Genomic DNA, 18994 nt, shown 5'->3' with positions numbered 1-18994 from the left:
GAGGAAGTTATAAAGACCAAATCGTCTGATGTGTTAGATATGGATGCTTGCCATATCTTGCTTGGGAGGTCGTGGCAGTATGATGTTCAAGCAGTCCATAGAGGAAGGGAGAATACATATGAATTCCAGTGGATGAATAATAAGATTGTCCTAATGCCTCTTAGCAAAAAAACGATGGAGTTAATTCGAAGAAGGTATTTTCAAATTGGAGACCTAGTAATCGCCTATCTGAAGAAGAAGAGGTTCCTAGCGGCGCCAGAGAAGAGGGAAGCATGCCAAAATAGCATTAATTGCGTCGGAGAATGAAGGGTCACAATTAATGGCCTTTGTTAAACCGGCTAAAGACAAATGTTCGAATAAGTCTGTGGGCCCCACAAATTTTGATTCCTTTTCCAAAAGTCAGCCGAAGGGTTGGATAGAGAAAAAGAAAACAGAATGGCACCTTCGATTACTGTGGTTCTGAAAATGCTGCTGCCAGCCCACCCTTTTCACTGTAGATTTTAAACGGCCTCTCTATCAAAGAATTTTAGTTAGCCGGTGATGCCCAATCCTCAACAAAGGTTGTTACCCCAATCAAGCTTGAACGAAAAAAGGCAGTTCTCCGAAAATCCCCCCTAAAGCATTTCATCAGAAAAAAAACATCTTTTGATAATGCTTGGACTGCTGTGCTAAAGTCTGAATCACTTGTTGCTTGCTCTTTCAAAGCTACAAAAGTGGCTCCACAGCAGAACTTAATTATCAAGCCCTCTCTATCTGAGGATAACTCGGATCTCCTGGAGGCCTGCAGCTCCAAAGTTCGAATTGATACAGTTCAAAACAGGTCAGTTACAGCTCCCCCAGCTCCTAAACTTTTCAATTACTCGAGTTTCACGGATCCTAACACTAAAATCACCTTATTACGAGGTTCTCCATGCCACTCAGTTGATTTTGTTCTGAAGAAGAAGAATACAGAATTATTCTCTCCCTATAGTGGTAGCAGAAAAGAATCTGCAGGCTTGAAATACACTTATGAGGGTCAAACAAATGCTGAAGTAGAAGGAGTGGATTTGAACTATTTAAAGTTAATGATGCTGATATTGGTGAAGCTCCTTGGTCCTCCCCTATTAAATTATCAGAAGTTCCAAAGGAGTTGTTGCCCATTATAAATGATAGTGGTATTGTGCTGGTTTGAGTAAGCTGTTGTGTTGATATTTTCAAAGGTACCTAACCCATGAAGATAATTCCATGGAATACAAGGGGCTGAAAGATCCTACCAAGCGCATAGCCCTTAAGAAATCCATCAAGAACCATCATTCGGATGTGGTTATGATTCAAAAATTGAAAATGGAAAGCTTTGATGCATTATTTATTAAATCAATATGGAGTTCCAAAGAAATCATATGGGAGTTTGTGGAATCAGTCGGTGCATCAGGAGGTATTCTCACAATGTGGGACGAGCAAAATTACAGTGGTTGAGATTATCAAAAGGAGGTTTTCTCTCTCAATTAAAGGCGATACGATATGCAAGAAATGCGGTTGGATTAGCAATGTATATGGTCTGTGTGGTTACAGAGAAAGAAGACTCATTTGGCCAGAGCTCTTATCCATTTTAGAATGCGGTGTTGAGGAGATTTCAAAGTTATTCACTGGGCTCACTGGCAGAAACACAAGAGGAATAAGGCTTTTTAATAACTTCATTGATTCGGTTAATATCATGGAACTTCCTCTTCAAAACGGCAGATACACATGGTCTAGAGAGGGAGGATCTGCCTCAAGGTCCTTGCTGGATAGTTTTTTTTATTAATAGCAAATGGGAAGAAGAGTTTGAGAACTCCAGAGTGTCTGCTGGACAAAGCTATTTATAAAGCTCTTTGGAAGACCAGCAGCCCAAGGAGAGTCAACATATTAATTTGGATATGAAGTTCAGTCTCCTAAACTGCTCCTTGATCATGCAAAGGAAAATCGCTGACAAGTGCTTCTTGCCTTCAGTGTGCCCTCTTTGCTTAAAGGACAGTGAGGGCTTACTACAATTATTTATTTTATGCCCCTATATCAATAATTGCTGGAGGAGTATTCTTTCTATTTTTAATGTGGTTTGGGCTCTCAAATCTGGTTTGAATGCAATCAGTGCATTTTTTCTCGACAAGGAAAGGGGCTGGTTTGACACTTTGGACACAACAAAGAGGAATGCTACAGCCTGAAGCTCTTTAAATGTGGGATTCAAAGATTATTCAATTCAGGATATATGTTTAAAGTGGGCGACTTTCATCCATCAACCACTTTAATGGGGGCTGATTTTATGCACTCCTCAGAAGCTCAAGACTTTGCATCTTTGCGGCTTTTGCTTTTATTAGACGAAATACTTCTGAGTTTTTTAGCTATATAGGAGATTATATGTTTAGGGGCCTTGGGGGTTTTATCTCTTCTGTACTCTTCCTTTTTTGCTTTTGGTTTCTGCTTTTGTATGTTCCCAGAGTAGCTGGTTTTTAGTTGTTTTATTGAATTTTTTATTTTTGGGATTTGCTGATGGCGCTAGGGGTGTCAACCTAAGTTGAGATGTTTGGGTGCACCTCCAAGTCCCCTCTCTCTCCCTCTCCTTTTATTTTAGAGTTCTCTATTATCCTCATTGTATATTTCTCTTGGGTTTTATATTAATAAAGAAGCTTGTCTCCTTAAACAAAAAACCAACAACTGTTATAAGGTGAATATGATTTTGCAACTGGGGCAGTTGTCGATGGCTAGAGAAAATTTATTGGGATGATGGAGCATTTTCTGGGTGGGGAAAAATAGAGTTAAGCTGAGTACTGTTGAAGTAGAGAAACAAAACACTAAAAAAGCTTCAGTAAGACAAAATCCAAATGCCGATGGTTGCAAGGAGGTGCAAGGCCTGGTTCATCAAGGATGAGAGACTGATGAAATATAGTTTTGACTTGTGTTAACTATGGGTCTTGTCCCTTATATGGTGTTACGATGCTGGTAAAGTACATTTGAAAATTAGAGAGAAAAACAGGAGTGTTTAAAATTCCTAGCGCAGTTATCAATATGCTGGTAGATCCATGAGAAATATTATCTGGGAATTTGCAGAGGAAAATAAAAAAGGATAAGAGAAGAAAAATTAAATAAATGCACTTCAAATTTATTATTGATTGGTGAGGGAAGATGTTGGATTTCCCTCTTTTTTTTTTCTTTTCCTTTTCATTGTTCTCAAATGTAAAATTTAAGCTTTTATCAAGTGAATGAGAGTATAAGAGTTCCTATTGTTTGTTACTAAAAAGGTAAAGTAGTGGGCTTGATGTTTGAGATGAGAGTTTTTTGTTATTGATTTTATTAAACATTTGACCTCATTTTGTTGTATGGACTGGAGAATTTGCATAAGAAAATCATAACATTAGCATGGGTAATACAAACCATTGTATTTTCAAAGCCTTTTGTATTGACATGTTTTCTCACCATCCTTGTCTTAACTTCTCTTTTCGTTCCATCTTTTTATATGTTTGTTATGGAATCTATGCTTCTTCTTTCTGTGCATAATCGTCCAAAATTTTTAAATAAAATCAGATTACAAAAGTTGTAAAAATTTATCTTTTGAAATGGAAGTTTCATATTGGATCAGCTAGAAGAGAATGCCTTTTATATTAGTGAATTAAGACTAAAAAGTAAAAGGCTAAAATATCTACTGAAAGCTGATTAAATATGAGATCAACTAGAAGAGAAGAACTTTTATATTAATGAATTAAAACTAGAAGATCAAAATATCTACTTTTAGTGTTTTAATTTTAATTCACTAATATACAATGTCTCTTTTACTTTATCTAATATTTAATCAGTTTCCAGGTAGATATTTTAGTCTTTTAACTTTAATTCACTACTATTAATGGTATTCTCTTTTATTTGAAATGGAAGTTTCATAGCATAATGTTCTATTTATTTGGGGGGTTCCTGAATCCAAATCTCTGGTTTCTTGTCATGTGCTGTTATTTTCAGAGAACCTATTTTGATTCATTTTGGCTAATTGTCCCTGCTTCCCTCCTATTAAGTGAGGTTTTCTAGATGATCATGGTTTCAAACCTGATACATCTATATATATTTTGTCTTTTTAGGTTGATCTTAAATACTCCTCCCCTCCTAGAAGTATTTGTTGTGTGATGTCTTTCCCTCTTCTTTTTTGTTTTCTCAACTTCTCTGTTCTCTTGAAGGTTAATGTATTTTTTTTTAGCATTAGTGTCCTTTCATTTTATCTAAGAAAAGTTAGGTTTCCTTAAAACTCTATATAAATGTACTGTAATTATTTGTGCCAATTCAATGAGTAACACCAATTTGTCCCATTCTTCTAAGATAGAAACGCTCTAGTTGTAGCATTTTGAACTTTTAATACTTAGGTCTTAAAAACATTGAAGAAAATCGACTCCTTTCCACTTGAGAACATCAGGGAAAGGACGGAAAGCAGTCAGTTAAAACATATACGGGAAAATAATCACTCCCAAAGATGACCTTAGTGGTATAGGGATATTGGAGATTAGAAATTTTCATCTTATTGGGTAAACATATATCTCAAGCGGTTCACTTCTGTGTTGCGAAACTGGGAAACAAAGTATTCCTGTATGGATTCATTATGCTACATAGGAAATCTGATTATTGAATTCCCCACCCCAACGCTTGCAGTATCTAGCTATTTTCTGCTCGACATTTTTCTAATTGTTGAGAGAATACTTTCTTACAATAGATGATGCAGCATTGTACAGGATCATGACACCAATGAGACCACATGGCTCGAAATCAAATTTCACAAAAAATTGATTCACATTTAGTAGATGGCGACACAAATCAACAAGACTTCCTTTGGCAACGGATGCAAATCTCGTTCCAGAAGCTTTCCCTATTATCTGTTATCGCTATTTCTGATCAAAATCACAATGGCGAATAACACAATATCGCTTTCTGTATATATACAGTAGACAATGGACGGTCTCTACAATGTATGACTTGTAATTATATGTTTTTAACAAATTAATGTTTAAGCAACATGGCTTCCATCTTCCTTGTCTTGGCTGCCTTCTTTAGTTTCTCCAGTGCCACCAATCCAACTTGCCTTACTCTTTCTCTGGACAACCCTATGCTGAAAAACTCGGAGCAAAATGCATTTTGTCAGCTGACTTAAAATGAAATTAGCATTTTGCTGACATAAGTTCCTTTGACTTACCGTTTGCTTATTTCCTCCCATGTAAGACATTCATTATCCAGACCATGGTAAAGGCGTATGATCTCTCTTTCTCGGTCCCCGAGTGTCATATTTATGAGTTGGTTAACCTCAACCTGCCAATATTTTTTAGTGTAATTTGGTCAATTATTCATTTAGATAGGCAAACTAGCTGTCCATTCTTCATCTTATATTGATGAAAATGGTGTAGTTTTTCACTCCCTTAAGTCTATTTATTTTTGGTGGTCTATCTATCATCATTTTACCTTCAGAATCCATGTGTCTGTTCCATGCCATGGGTTGTTCTCAAGGCAGTTATCTGCGATATACTGTGAAAACAAAATGACAATGAAAAAAAATTCAAGAAGTGGCAAGAACCGAGAACAAATTTCTAATCATGTTATGTTTGCAGAAACAGAGTTGGTATTCGAGGCTTACGCTGTGATGGGTTTCGCCAGGAAGACCATTCAATGAAGGGAATGCTTCTCGGTCGAGCGAAAACACCTTGCTGATTGCCTGAAAGAGATGAATTGTTGGTTTGATAAAGAAAATGAAAAGCAGATACTCAACAGGAAGGAGCAAAGTGGATTGTTTATTGGAAATTTATAATACCTCTGTGGCATTCTGGACTTTCTTTTTGGACATGTTGAGGGATTCTGCAATCCTCTGAGATTAATAGAGTGTTAGGAGCAATCCCAAAAAGTTCAATAAGTTTATATTAGTTTAGTTTGCAATTTAATTTGCCTTTGAATGGGAACAATATTTCACTTACATCAAGTGATGGAGTGATTCCTTTCTCTTGCAGTTTAACTTTGGCATTGCGAATCAATCCTAATCTTTCGTGCAAATGTGTAGGCAATCTCAGCGTTCTTGAATTCTCAACTAATGCTCTTGAAACACCCTGTGTATGGATGAAGACATTGAACCATCAATGCTTGCACTTGCACCAAGTTAAAGATGCTTACATTAATTGTTTAAGCTCAAAGATTCACTTTTCCTCCCAAAAGGCTCTTCTTTTGGTTTATCAATACTCCTTTCATCTCTCCTTTTATTCTAGGCATGTATGATAACGTCTCTTATTCCATTTTACCTCCAGCAAATTTGTATTTCATTTTCTTTTATGGGAAAATACCTCTTTCAACTTTTCGAAATAAGAAAACAGTTACAAAACTGGTAATGAGGTATCCATCTCTTTTTCTAAGAATTTGAAACCTTACCTGCCGTATCCACCAATACACATAGGTTGAGATTTTAAACCCCTTTGAAGAATCAAACTTCTCAATCCCACGGAGAAGTCCAATCAAGCCGCCCTACATTAAACACAAACAAATTCTTCAATTGGAAGGAAGCTACTAAAAGGGTGTAGAGTTAAGTTGTTTGTGTTGTCACAAGCTTTTCACCTGAACCAAGTCCGCCATTTCAGCTCCCATGTTATCATATCTTTGTGCAATAGACATTACCAAACGAACATTGCTCATCGCTAGCTTCTCTCTTGCCAAGGAACTTTCCATCATTCTTGATCGTAATTCGGCACGAGAAATCTTAAGTGATATTGCTAGTTGGTCTTCAGAGGGCTCACATCCTAGTCTTTGCTTCAGTCTGAGAGCAAGTGTAAAGTTCATGATACCATTATTAGAACTGTGTTTTATCAATGGAGTAATAGAACTAAATAAACACTTTATATTTTTCTTTCTCACATCAGGAAGCTAGGATAAAAACAGCGATTAATCATGAACAGAAAACAAAGCAGGAATAATACTATCTATCTACTAAATTGTATAGGTACATCAGAGCTGAAGTAAACCATGAGAAACTGAACAAGAAGTACGTCCTGACCTGGTTTTACGCTCCTCCAATGTGAGACCAACCTTAATTTTCTTCGAAAGGCGAACAACCTCGGCATGAGAAAGTAACTCTTCACTCAATAGACCTTTCACATAGCCCTTTAATCGATTTTGGAGTAGCTCAGGACTAATGGTAGGTCTCAACTGTTTGCTGATTTTTGGTTGAGCCATAAAAACATGTTTACTCTGTATTTTCCTTTTAGAACTCATTCTCCTTTGCCGTGCAGACACACCAGAACAAGTGACGGGTACTTTCTTCAGCGTCTTTTCTTTAGGTGTATCGGTTGACACGGTTTGCTCAAAAGATAGACTCCATTGCTTCTCCAGCATGGACTTTTGCAGCAAAAGAAGAGCCTCCACAGTATATTTCAGCTCAGTTTCTTCATCTTCCCAGCTTGTGGTGTTATGCCACGGCTCTGCTATCGGAGAAGATGGAGTTTCTACATGTTCCTTCACAGCTTTGATGCATTGCTGAGAGTGCCGATTCGACGACGGATACCTTGGAGAGAAGTTAGCTGAACTTTTTGCTATTACCACACTCTTTGAAGAGGAAACTTGAGTTTGTCCCAACCTATAGTCATTAGCATACAAAATCTTTTCTGTGAAATCAGAATAATAGGATGAAGAATTCAACAGCCTCTTAGCTGCACCAAGCCCAATTATTGCAGCTGTTGCCATCATATGGCTTCTCTTCTTCTTGTGCACAAAACTCTTATCATCAAAATCAGTTACACCAAATCAAACTTCAAACTCTATTTTCTTCGGCAGCAACAGTGGATCAATGACTTCAAATTGTTACCACAAACAGTCCTAAGTTCATCAAACAGAGCAGAAAGGAGATTAAATTCCCACGTGAAATTGACAAAGAATCAAAGAAAATAAACTCGAAAACAACGCACAAGGATTAGAATAAGAGGAAACAGAACAAAATGAGTCTACAAGAACGAACTTCAGATTGAATTTTACTTGAATGGAACATGGAAACAGCAAAAATGGGAGATCCCAGAAAGAGAAATGAAAGAAAAAAGGTACCTGAAAAGGAGAAATGAGAACAAAACCGTGGTGTCTTTCACTCCAAAACACTAGAGAGAGAGAAAGAGGACGGTGAATCCAAAGGAAGAAGAAGGCAGAATGGTTTGTTGGTGTTGGATTGATAGAATGAATATCAAGGATATTTTTGAGAATTTGATGCAAAATTTCTGGTGGGGTTGAATTAAACAATTAATGGAAAGAAATAGAGAGAAAAATGGGAATGCAAGAATGTTGGAAAAAAAAACGTAAGATAATGGGAAAAAAATAGAGAGGAAAATGTTTGAGAATTGGAGATATGGGAAGCTGAGATGCTATTGGTTGGAATAGATATTGGGCCCACCCTTGAGTGGTCTCAAAACTCTTTGGGTAAATTACACTTTTCTTTTTCTCCTTATTATTTTAAATAAATATTTATTTAAGAACTATATATTATATATAAGACAATAAAATTTGGTGAAGTTGGCTGAACCACACAATCAAATAGACTCGTGTAAACATTTCCTCTTTTCTTTTCTTTTCTTCCTCTTTCTTTTATTCACTTTAAACATATGCAATACTTCCCATAACTAATTCTCTACCTTAGTTCTTGATATTTTATTTATATCTATTTTACCTTTAATGTTTTTAAAACTCTAGTATATGTACAAACCTCCTGTTATGAAAAAAAAATCATGGGAATAATAAAATAACTTAGTAGAAATTCAAATAATTCAAACTTAGTAGAAAGGGTAAGATTATCTAAGCAAGGACAAGTATGATTATAAATTTGATTGTTCCATGGTTTATATGATATGATATCAACATGTGTGTTTAGGACCTGTTTGGGGTGCTTAGGTTGATAGGATGACTGCAAAGTTCTATGTAATGTTCGTATATTATGTGAATGGTTCATATATCTATGGAGTTCATATGTTTATGTTTGACGTGCATGCTATTTGGTCTAAGTTTATATGTATGTGTTTGAGGTGCAAAGTTGAGTTCATATGTTTAAGGTATCTATTGGTGCAGTCTTTTAAATTCTAAAGCTCTATGTGTAGTACCATTTTGTTTTTTGATTTTTGATTTTGAAAACTAAGTCTATAGACATTAGTTTCACCTCGAACTTTCTTCTTTTATTATATATCTGCTCTATCAAGTCATTTAAAAATCGGAGCCAAAATTTGAAAACAAAACAAAAAGTACATTGTTAACAATCTGTTTTTAGAATTTGTCTAAGAATTCAATCATTATATTTAAAAAGTATGCAAATTATTGTAAAACATAGAGAAGAAATAGACTAAATTTTGAAACGGAAAAAAAAAATGATTTTGAAATAAAGCCTAAATGTTTTGAAATTTTTTTTATTACATAGTTCTTCCCATAGGTTTGTATAAAATATGGATTGCAACTTTGTTGTTTAAATTTTTGAAGATTTTATTTCTTTTTTTTCTGGTAAAATGAATAACAATTAATACTCTACATTTCTTTGAAAAAAAAAATAATGATTAAAATAATTAAATAAAAAGAATAGTGTAAATTTAGCCGAAAAGAATTAAGTATATAACAACATTTTAAAAAATGTATAAATATAGCAAAATTTATCAAATTCTATCGATAATAGAAATCTATCGTAGATCACCTTTTATTAAATAATTTTTTTTTATTTAATCTCCCCGTCACCTTAACAACCAATTCAATGCTAACACATTTCTTTATCACTTTCACTTTCAATTTCTTCAAATCTTGGAGGATCATAAAAAATACATTATCTTCATTTTTCACTAATTATGGCTAGGAAATGTTGTAGGAAAAAATCTCCATTTTATAGTTTTGTTTTGTTATATGCTACATACTTTTCAACAACCAATATTTCAAAATACCTTTTACATTCATTTGATAACGTGAGTTCAATTAAATAAAAATATATTTTATAAATTGCACTTAATTAATGTAAATTAAATACTATTATTTAAATAATCAAACCCTACAACATACAAATTTAACCGTTATCATTCTTAAATAATAGTCAAAAGTGTTTGTTCCAGTTGATTATTGAAGACGATCTTCGCTAAAGTTCGTAGTTGGAAGCAGCCAAAGCCTAAAATGGGTCGCATCACACAGTGGTATTGGAGTTACACTACAAGAAATCTGGCATTTAATGTCGGAGAAAAGAATGAAATAATATCGTTTTTGAAAAGACGGATTATTAACGTTGGTTTATCATTCAAATCATCCACAATTTTATTTATTTATTTTTATCTTATAAAAAAAAATTATTCAAACGTTCACAAATGATCTTCCACAAGATCTTAAATATAATAAATTAGCAAAATATTGACGATAGATTAATGATCTTCCACAAGACTTCTATCATCGATATAATTTGACAAATTTTGCTATATTTGCATATTTTTTTAAACGTTGCTAAATACTTAATTATTTTGAATCTAATTACTAAATTTGCAACTATCCATAAATATAATAAATTAGCAAAATATTGACGGTCTATAACAAAACGACTTTCTTCTCTTGTGGGATCTTTTTTCTTTTCCTCTTTTGCGATCTTTTTTCTTTTCATTGTTTGTTTCTCTTATTTTGCAATTTTCTTTTTAAATATTTTCACTTGTCATTCCTTCTCATATTCTTTCTTCTCCAATTTTTATTTTCTTTCTCGTCGTCTTTTTCTCTTCTTCTGTATTTTTTTTTCTTTTCCTTTCCATCGTCTTTTTCTTTCTTCGATAATTTGTTTTATATTTTTTCAAATTGTTATTTGGTTCAAAATCGTGCTATTTTTTTTCAAACTATTATTTGGTTTTTTAAGATTTTGTGCCAAATATAAAATATCGTGAACAAAATAGTTGGGTTCAAATCTAAACAATAAGTGTAAATAAGGAAGAATACCCAAATCTAAATTATTGTTTTCCAAATATATTACGTAGGTTAGATATCAACTAATGAGAAACATTTTTTATATTTTTTATTGTGTGTATGTGAATTTTTTTCGTTTCCAAAATTGTTCTATATGGTGTAAATATTTTGCTATCTACTTTTATATTTTCCATCTAAAACTATTTGTTTTTTAAATTAAACTTTTGAACACTCCGAGCCTTGTGGTCTTGCCTATGGATTTCTTTAGTTTGCTATCTACTTTTTAGGTATGCTTTCAAAATCAAACCTAAAACTTTAAAATTAAGGCTTGTTTTGGTGACAACAAAGAAGGAATTTTGAGGTGAATTATAGCTTAAGTTTCAAAAACAAAAAACAGCATGGTTAGGAGACGATACCTAAAAAACCAGTTTTTATTCTTGTTTTTATTGTTTTTGAAAGTTGGCTAAGAATTCAAATCTTCCCTTAAAACACATCTAAAGTCACGGTAAAAAAAACACGCTTTCAAAAACTTAAATAGCTATCAAAGACTAAAAATTAAACGTTTTTGAAATTTGCATATAAATTCAAATGGTTCTGTTAGGAAGAACGCAATCACAATTTTGCAAAAACTAAAAATTAAATGTTGTTATCAAACAGGCTAAAGTCCCATAAAATTAACATCGGAAGTAATCTGGTAACTGTGATCTGATTATAGTGAAATTTTGAATGTTGTTTCTGGTGCTGTGTACAAGTTCACAAAGTCCAGAGGCCATGGCGGTTTCCTTCATCGGGATAACATTGCATTGTGAGTTTATTTTCCCTCTTTTTTTGGGTAATTTAGAATTTTGATCTTTGTATTAAATAAATATGGGTAAATACCTTAGTACTTATTTTCCAATATTCATCAGCCTGCATACCTTATGGATGTAAATCTTGATCGTATCTTTCTATCTATCTGATTTATTGGTGCACATCCACGAGTAGTTCTGTCAAATGACTACACATGGTCAAATTGTCGAGGAATGATGACTGTTTTATTTGAAATTCACCTCTTGTTTGGCTAAAGGAGTTCTTAAATTCATTATAGGCTTCACCATGTATTAACATCAATTTCATGACTTATCAACTCCTAACAATTTGATTTCTCAGAGACTTGTAGATAATATCAGTTATTATCCCAAAACACTCACAATTGCCAAGGACTTTAATTAACATGGAATTCAAAATGTACAACTTACTTTCCTCCTCATCTAGATATGTGCTTGGAATATATACACACGATTGTATCATGTGCTGCACTCATCTTTTTGCGGTCGACTTCAACCACATAAGAGAAAAAATTAAAAAAACATTTAAAAACTCATCTTTTTGCAATTCACCCAAGTGGCCAACTTCAAGTTTCAAGTAGCAAACTTTTCTTAAACCCCACACGCACAGTAACCCAAAGAATCATCAAGAAGAGTACTAAAAGAAAAGATGAAGGCATCAAGAATTGGGATAATCCTAATAATAGTAGGAGTGATATTATCAATATCAAACTCAAATGAAGTGATGGTGGAAGCAAACACTTCAAGTGACATGCAATCCAATGCAAATGAGTTCTTGTAGTTGTATGAACTCAATCATATCAGGAACTCCACCATCAAACCAATGTTCCAGCAAGATCAAAGAGCAAAAGCCTTGTCGTCTCTGAGGTAAACCTCAGAAACCCTTTTCTTAAGAACTTTGTTAATTCCCCAAATGTAAGAAAAGTAGCTAATGATTATGGAACTCCTTTCCCAAATTGCTGAACAACCATCCATTTCATAATAACTTGCTTGGTTGTGTGTTTCTTATCACCAATCCTTTTGTGTTTTATGTTCTTGGGTGTAAAATGCTATGTTTTCTGTTTGTGTTTTGTTGAATGATAATATGGTAATGCAAATTCACGTGATATTTTAAGGAAAACATACCTGGCAATTACATTCATGTGACAGCAATAATAAATTTTAATTTGAGAAAGAGAGAGCCTGCAAAAACAAAGAAGAAGAGCTCTGATGCCTAAGTCAGCAAGAGAATTATAGATTTGGGAATAAGTTAATAGCTCTTAGTTACCTTGTATGGAACCATAACGGTGTTTTTATACCTGCAAAATAAGGAGAAAGACTTCGAAACCTATACTAGACTTGCCGTTTAGGGTTTACTTTGTGATTTCTGTTTTATTCTCATTAGATTATTTAAAGTACTTTAATTTGTGATTTCTAAGTAAAAGTTTACTTGACGCTTTTAAAAGTGTCAAATAATCCAATGTCAAGAATAAGGAAGGTATACTTGACTGTTTTTAAGCATCAAGTAAAGCCTAGTTTACTTGACAGGTAAAAAACGTCAAGTATATGAGATTACTTGACACTTTTTACTCGTCAAGTAATCCAATGTTAAGAATAAGAACAATTTTATTTGACATATTTTAAGCGTCAAGTAGAATTATACTTGACAGTTTATAAATGTAGATTTCTTGACATTTTTTACATGTCAAGAATGTGTGTTACTCTTGACACGTTTTGCACGTCAATTTTTTTTTTTTAAAAATATCTTCCTAATCTTTCGTGTACCTGTTTTGAAGCCAAACGTATATAAATAAAGCAAGAGAGTACACGTACAAATGTGCTAAAGTACACATGCACTAATTGAATAATTAAATGAACTAAACTTTTTCCATCAAAGAACTAAAAATATTTTAACATATATATATCAATGAACCATATACATACATGTAGTTAGCCTAACTTTTCTAACAACAGCTTAAACTTTCCACCTAAACTTTCCATCCATGTGTAGCCTAACTATAAGCGTATCAACAAAAATATCAACTAAACCTAATTCACCTAGATATATCCAAGTATATCAACAAAATAGCACACATATGTACATCCTGTATCAACAAAAGCTTGTCTATCTATATGTACTTCTTGTGGCCATAAAATTCACCATAAAATCATATGTGGCCACCCAAAAAATCAGCAAGCTCCATGCACACTTCATCCAACTTGAATTGACTATATGAACTTCTTGTATCAATCTGATATGAAATTAAAAATATTAAAGTTAATACTTTGATTACTTGAATTGTAGAAAATAATTCAAATAATAATTTAAAACTCAACATACCGAATCTATGACTACTATGCTCCCATTAACGATTATATCTTTGATGTATCTCATCACATAGTACCCACATTCAACTACTCCAACTTCGGAAGAACATTCTAATACATAAATTACCAAAAAGTATATATTTAATGGTGCAAATAGCTCATCTCCATAACTTCTTTAAATACATTTGTGTTTTCTTCTTTTTGGAGATATAACCACCAATATTTTACAACTCTATAAAAAATAATGACTTCAATATTTGTTTGACTAATATTTATCACATAACACTTCCGTAGAAGGAAACAACTGTATTTTGAAAATATTACCAAATTTAAAATCTTTCTTAGAGTTGAAAGCCAACCATAATTTTATTATGTTTCCTCTTCCATATTCAATTTTTTATTAAAAAAATTGCTCCTTTTAAGATAAATCTATTTATCTTAAATCTAACAAAAAAAAATTAAAATGTTTCTATAAAATGGGTGGAATCAGTAAAAATTGTATCATATGGAGTTCACACTTTCAAACTTTTCCTTTTGCAAATAAAAAGTTAACCAATTCTAAAAAAAATGAAAAGAAAACAAAACCAATTAAACAATTTTGAAATAGAAGACGTAGAGATACCAATTCACGAACACTTTCTTAATCCTTTTGAAATAAAAACAAAAAACCTGAGTACACAGTAAACAGTCAACACATTCTGAAATCATGATCAACAAAGCCATTAAACAAAATAGTAAGGGTGTCAACAAAGTCATCAAATTTACACAAACAAACTAAACTTCATGATCAAAGTCATTGACTGTCAATCTTAATACTTAGTATTCTTATCAACTTAGCACCACAATAGAAAGAAATAGTAGGTAAAAAAAATGCTTCTCAACACCAAACACAGTAAAAATGGATGGAGTTTTAGCAGACAATTCACTAGTGAAAACAATACACTAACTTTGCGTGTGTGAGGAACAATTCACATGAGACAGACCATATTTTGACTATAGAGAAAAAATACATACCTTTGACCTAAGAGGAACAGAGAGCTTGAGGATTTAATTTGTGGATATGGAAAAGAGGAAATTAAAAGTAAAGAAAAGTAAAAAAAGTAAAGATATATAAATTTATTTAGACAAAGGGAAAACTTTTTTTTTTTTTTTGACATTTTTAAAATGTCAAGTACATCAAACGTTTGACACGACGCTTTTAACCTGTCAAATATTGATTTTTCTTTAAAAAAAATATATGCATTTTTTCACTTTTTTGTTATTCTTGACGTTTTATCATTTTACTTCACAGTTTTAAAACTGTCAAGTATATCAAAACTACATGCGTCAAGTAATGTTGTTTTTGTATTAGTGTGACAATCAAATTGTTTTAAAAAATGAGGGGCATTTTCAACTTTTTATTTCAAGTCCACCAGCAAATTTGGGTTGGATTGATTAAATTTGCTATTTTTACAATTTAAAAATCGAACTAACACAAACCTAATTTAGTTAATTTTTTTTTCTTCTAATGATTCAAGTGCCCCTTTAAACTTGAGTTCTTTCTTTAAAATCTTGTCCCAAGAACATAGGGTGGTTGATAATTCAGTATTAGAGAAAACACAAAATAACATAGAATTTCAAATTGATTCAAACAAACTACAACCATATGAGAAGATGTGTAATTTTTTAGAAATAATGTTTTTTTTTGTTTTGCATTTCAAAATTAGATAGTTTAGAAAAAATCTTAATTTTGTTTTTGTATGTCAACCTCGACTCTGATCGGTCGAGATTTTCCTAGAATATTAAAAGTTTCCAATTTATTGATTGTTTTGGATTTTCTCGACACATCTCGAGATTGAGATTCTACCGTTTTTCAACTCATCTCCGATCTTATTTATTTATTTTTATCTTTTCAAAACAAATATTCAAACCTTTACAAATCCACCAAATTTTAACAAATTTTTCCTACTTGGTCACCACTCCCTCTCAATTCTTTCACTTCTCATATGTTACATATTTTAATATGTTAGAAAATGTTGGGGTTAGATATCGCTTAGTTAGTATTAGTGGGTGTAATGTTAGGTGGAGATTTGAATACGGAACCTCTTGTCTACAAGAACATACATGTGTTGAGCTAAGCTCATGTTGGCAACTTATAGTTTATATTACATATGTTTCCACTAAGTAAATGTGACCTTAGTTTAAAAAAATGTTTAAAATAAAAATCTTCAAAATGGTTTGTTTTGGTTAGAAAAGAAATACATATTTTGTTAGTGAATTTAATACACATTTTGTAGTGAATTTGAACTTCAAATTACGCATCTATTATTCTCTTCTTTTTCAATAACTATAATCTTTTTTTTTTTTGCTACAGCTGGGAAGGAAAATTTTTTTAGAGTTCTAAATGAGCTAACAATTTTCAAGCGAACTAAAATCCGCCAGGTGAAGCCATCAATTCCAATTCTGGGTGTCTCCAAGTTTCTTAAGAAGTGCCTCGGCGATGAATTTGTAGGCTGCTTCAGTCGGATGAATGCTGTCCCAAAACATGAATTTTGATGAATTTTCACACGTTGGGGTTTTTGGATTACACAAAGGCCCTGCTTCCACCAATCCAGTTCCACAGCAACCTCTGTTCGTGTGATCAAAACCTGTTTGATGAAATGCCCCAAAGATAATGAGGTGAAAATTGTTTTCAGAACATGATTTCTCTCTAATATTTACTGAATTATAGTCAATAAGTGGATGGGTTCTGTAAATTTTGAGTGGCAGGGCACTGACTTACCATATTTTTGAGGATTGTTTAGCATGTCGATGAGAGGGGTGTAAATGTCCGCATACAGAATTTTGCTTCCTGCGAGCTGTGGCTGTAAATTGGTCAGCAGCTTTGAAAGTTTCTGATTGTAGGCTACGGAATCTGAGTTTTGATCTTTTAAACAATTTCGCTTTAGGGGATTCTCAAATGCTATGGTCTCTTGAATGGGAAGACAACCAACAGGTGGGAGGCCGGCAACCACTATGTTTCGGCATCCAAGTTGGTAAATTTCCTATAGACAGAGTTAAAGTCCTTATTTTTAGTTGATTCGAGTGTAAACTGATAGTAACAAAATTAGTAACCTTTTGAAAATAGGACTGTAGTTTGAAGACTTACTAAACTTTCTTAAGAGTATAGGGATAAACTGAAATGGAAAGTTATAATTTAGCCTTTGGATTCTTGTGATGTGCATATTGTATAATTTACCTTGATTAAACTTTGTAGCCTATTCTGAAGAAAATCTTGATAGCCACTAATATTGTACTGCAACTGCCTAGTGGGAAGGTCATAAAAATTGATGTTCAAGTCGTTGGTTCCTGCACTAATAACAACCAAAGCATTGTTAATTATCCTCTTACTTTCATCCACACCCACAACCCCTTGAAGCCTCTGAATGTAGTTCTTGAAATGATCAATTTGCTTCATCACAGGAATGACTTTGGATATAGCAGCAGTTAGATCATCGAATCCCGTGCCAGCAGATGCAAAACTAACACCTGTTTTTATGTCATCATTTGACAATTTTGGATCCAAAAATGGAGGAACAAGCTCTTTTATCCCTAGCCTAGAAGCTACCATATCAGGAATGAGTTTTCCATCACTAAACCTTCCAGTAGCAAGATGACCAGGGAAATTTTTGCCATATGGGGAGTAATTGCCCTTGAAAATTGTGGGAATGAAGTTGTTATTTCCGGTATCCACTGTAGAATCGCCGAATATGAGAATGGCAGGAAATGATGGAGTAGTTTTTGGCTCTAGAGAACTGCACGGTTTGGTGAGAACTACTAGCAGCCAAATTGTGTGTAGTGATAGAGCAGCAATGAGGCAATTAACTCGTGCCATAGCCGATATTCTTCAAATTCTTGTGTTTGTTGATATTTAACTTTTCTAATTGGTCAATGTATTTATAGAGATTGAATTAAGGATATATGTAACAGTAAGTTCATTATGGTTTTTACATGGAGTTTTTAGTCAAGTTATATAGAGCAAACCGTTTATGAATTCATTGCCTGTAGGGAATTAAAGGCAATTGAAAGACATATGTTTCTTGAATACATGAAAGCAATTGAATGAAATAATTATGGTTGATTTGGTTTTATTTATTTGTCAAATCTCTCTTACCTTTTATCTTTATATTTGTATATATATTTGACCATATTGAAACTCCCTCAACATTTGAGTTTATGTCATTTTTTTCTTTGAATCTTAGAAATTCTTTACAAAATTTTAAGACGTTTTGTCTTATTAAATTGTAAGTCTTAGAATTTGATAGGACATAAAATTCAGTCACATCTAATAGATAAGTTACTTTTTTATAAAAATTAAATATGTCATAGATAGACTAGACACAGAGTTGAGAACGTAGACCAAACTTTATCATTCAATTGATTAAATTATAAAAACTTTACCCATGAGTATGCCCATTTGCTTAAAAAAATTGTTAGCAACTTCCCTCACGTTTCAAAACTACTATTGTAATAGAAATTGTTTCAAACTTCAAACTAAAATTAGGATTAGGAAAGATGTAGTGGTGACCTTAAAAAATAAAATTCATACACCAGTTCAACAATTTCTACTCAAAAGTAGTTTTCAACGTTTATGAAAAGTTGAAGATTGCAAAGTATAGAAACACTGTTTTTCAAACAAGAGCAAAGTTTGAAAAATATTTTTGTAAATTTAAATAACAAGTTTAGTTTATGAATTTTAGGTAACGTCTATTTAGTTCCTTCAACTATCTAATTCATTCCTAAATTTATAATTTTGTATCTAATAAATTTAAAGTATCTATTACCGATAGAACATGTATGAAAATTGTATTTCTTATCAAATTCTTTAAATTAGTTTAGTCTTTAAATAAGTAGTAACCAATAGTTTGGCAGTCTTCTATCATTGTGTATTAGTGATAAAAAGTGATATACTTTTATTATTGATAGTTAGTAGTAGTCTTCTA

At 32.8% G+C, this 18994-nt stretch overlaps 2 protein-coding genes and 1 long non-coding RNA gene across 3 annotated transcripts; all 3 read right to left on the bottom strand.

Moving 5' to 3' along the window:
• Positions 1 to 4726: 4726 nt before the first annotated feature.
• Positions 4727 to 8310, bottom strand: LOC101207786 (RNA polymerase sigma factor sigA). The gene is made up of 10 exons (XM_004151807.3): positions 8053 to 8310; positions 7013 to 7830; positions 6577 to 6775; positions 6394 to 6486; positions 5949 to 6077; positions 5789 to 5842; positions 5615 to 5692; positions 5443 to 5505; positions 5180 to 5292; positions 4727 to 5095 (listed from the first exon to the last, which is right to left on the bottom strand). Exons 2-10 carry the CDS (start codon positions 7699 to 7701, stop codon positions 4987 to 4989), a joined length of 1527 nt encoding a protein of 508 aa, XP_004151855.1. The 5' UTR covers positions 7702 to 7830; positions 8053 to 8310; the 3' UTR covers positions 4727 to 4986.
• Positions 8311 to 13570: 5260 nt separating this feature from the next.
• Positions 13571 to 14989, bottom strand: LOC116402217. The gene is made up of 2 exons (XR_004214674.1): positions 14047 to 14989; positions 13571 to 13957 (listed from the first exon to the last, which is right to left on the bottom strand). It is a non-coding gene; the product is annotated as an uncharacterized LOC116402217 (long non-coding RNA).
• Positions 14990 to 16348: 1359 nt separating this feature from the next.
• LOC101205856 (GDSL esterase/lipase At2g30310) lies at positions 16349 to 17886 on the bottom strand. The gene is made up of 3 exons (XM_004151011.3): positions 17251 to 17886; positions 16795 to 17056; positions 16349 to 16660 (listed from the first exon to the last, which is right to left on the bottom strand). Exons 1-3 carry the CDS (start codon positions 17884 to 17886, stop codon positions 16464 to 16466), a joined length of 1095 nt encoding a protein of 364 aa, XP_004151059.1. The 3' UTR covers positions 16349 to 16463.
• Positions 17887 to 18994: the final 1108 nt, after the last annotated feature.

Source organism: Cucumis sativus, chromosome 2 (assembly GCF_000004075.3).
Source record: "Cucumis sativus cultivar 9930 chromosome 2, Cucumber_9930_V3, whole genome shotgun sequence".
NCBI lineage: Eukaryota > Viridiplantae > Streptophyta > Magnoliopsida > Cucurbitales > Cucurbitaceae > Cucumis > Cucumis sativus.
This window is presented reverse-complemented; position numbering and strand designations above follow the sequence as displayed.

Coding starts and splice junctions, on each gene's coding strand:
- LOC101207786 (XM_004151807.3), bottom strand. CDS start 7,701: ATGATGGCAACAGCTGCAATAATTGGGCTTGGTGCAGCTAAGAGGCTG. Junction 6,776..7,012: donor TTGGAGGAGCGTAAAACCAG/GTCAGGACGTAC, acceptor ACTTGCTCTCAG/ACTGAAGCAAAGACTAGGAT. Junction 5,096..5,179: donor TGGGAGGAAATAAGCAAACG/GTAAGTCAAAGG, acceptor CGAGTTTTTCAG/CATAGGGTTGTCCAGAGAAA.
- LOC101205856 (XM_004151011.3), bottom strand. CDS start 17,886: ATGGCACGAGTTAATTGCCTCATTGCTGCTCTATCACTACACACAATT. Junction 17,057..17,250: donor GGCTACAAAGTTTAATCAAG/GTAAATTATACA, acceptor CTCTGTCTATAG/GAAATTTACCAACTTGGATG. Junction 16,661..16,794: donor AAACAATCCTCAAAAATATG/GTAAGTCAGTGC, acceptor TTCATCAAACAG/GTTTTGATCACACGAACAGA.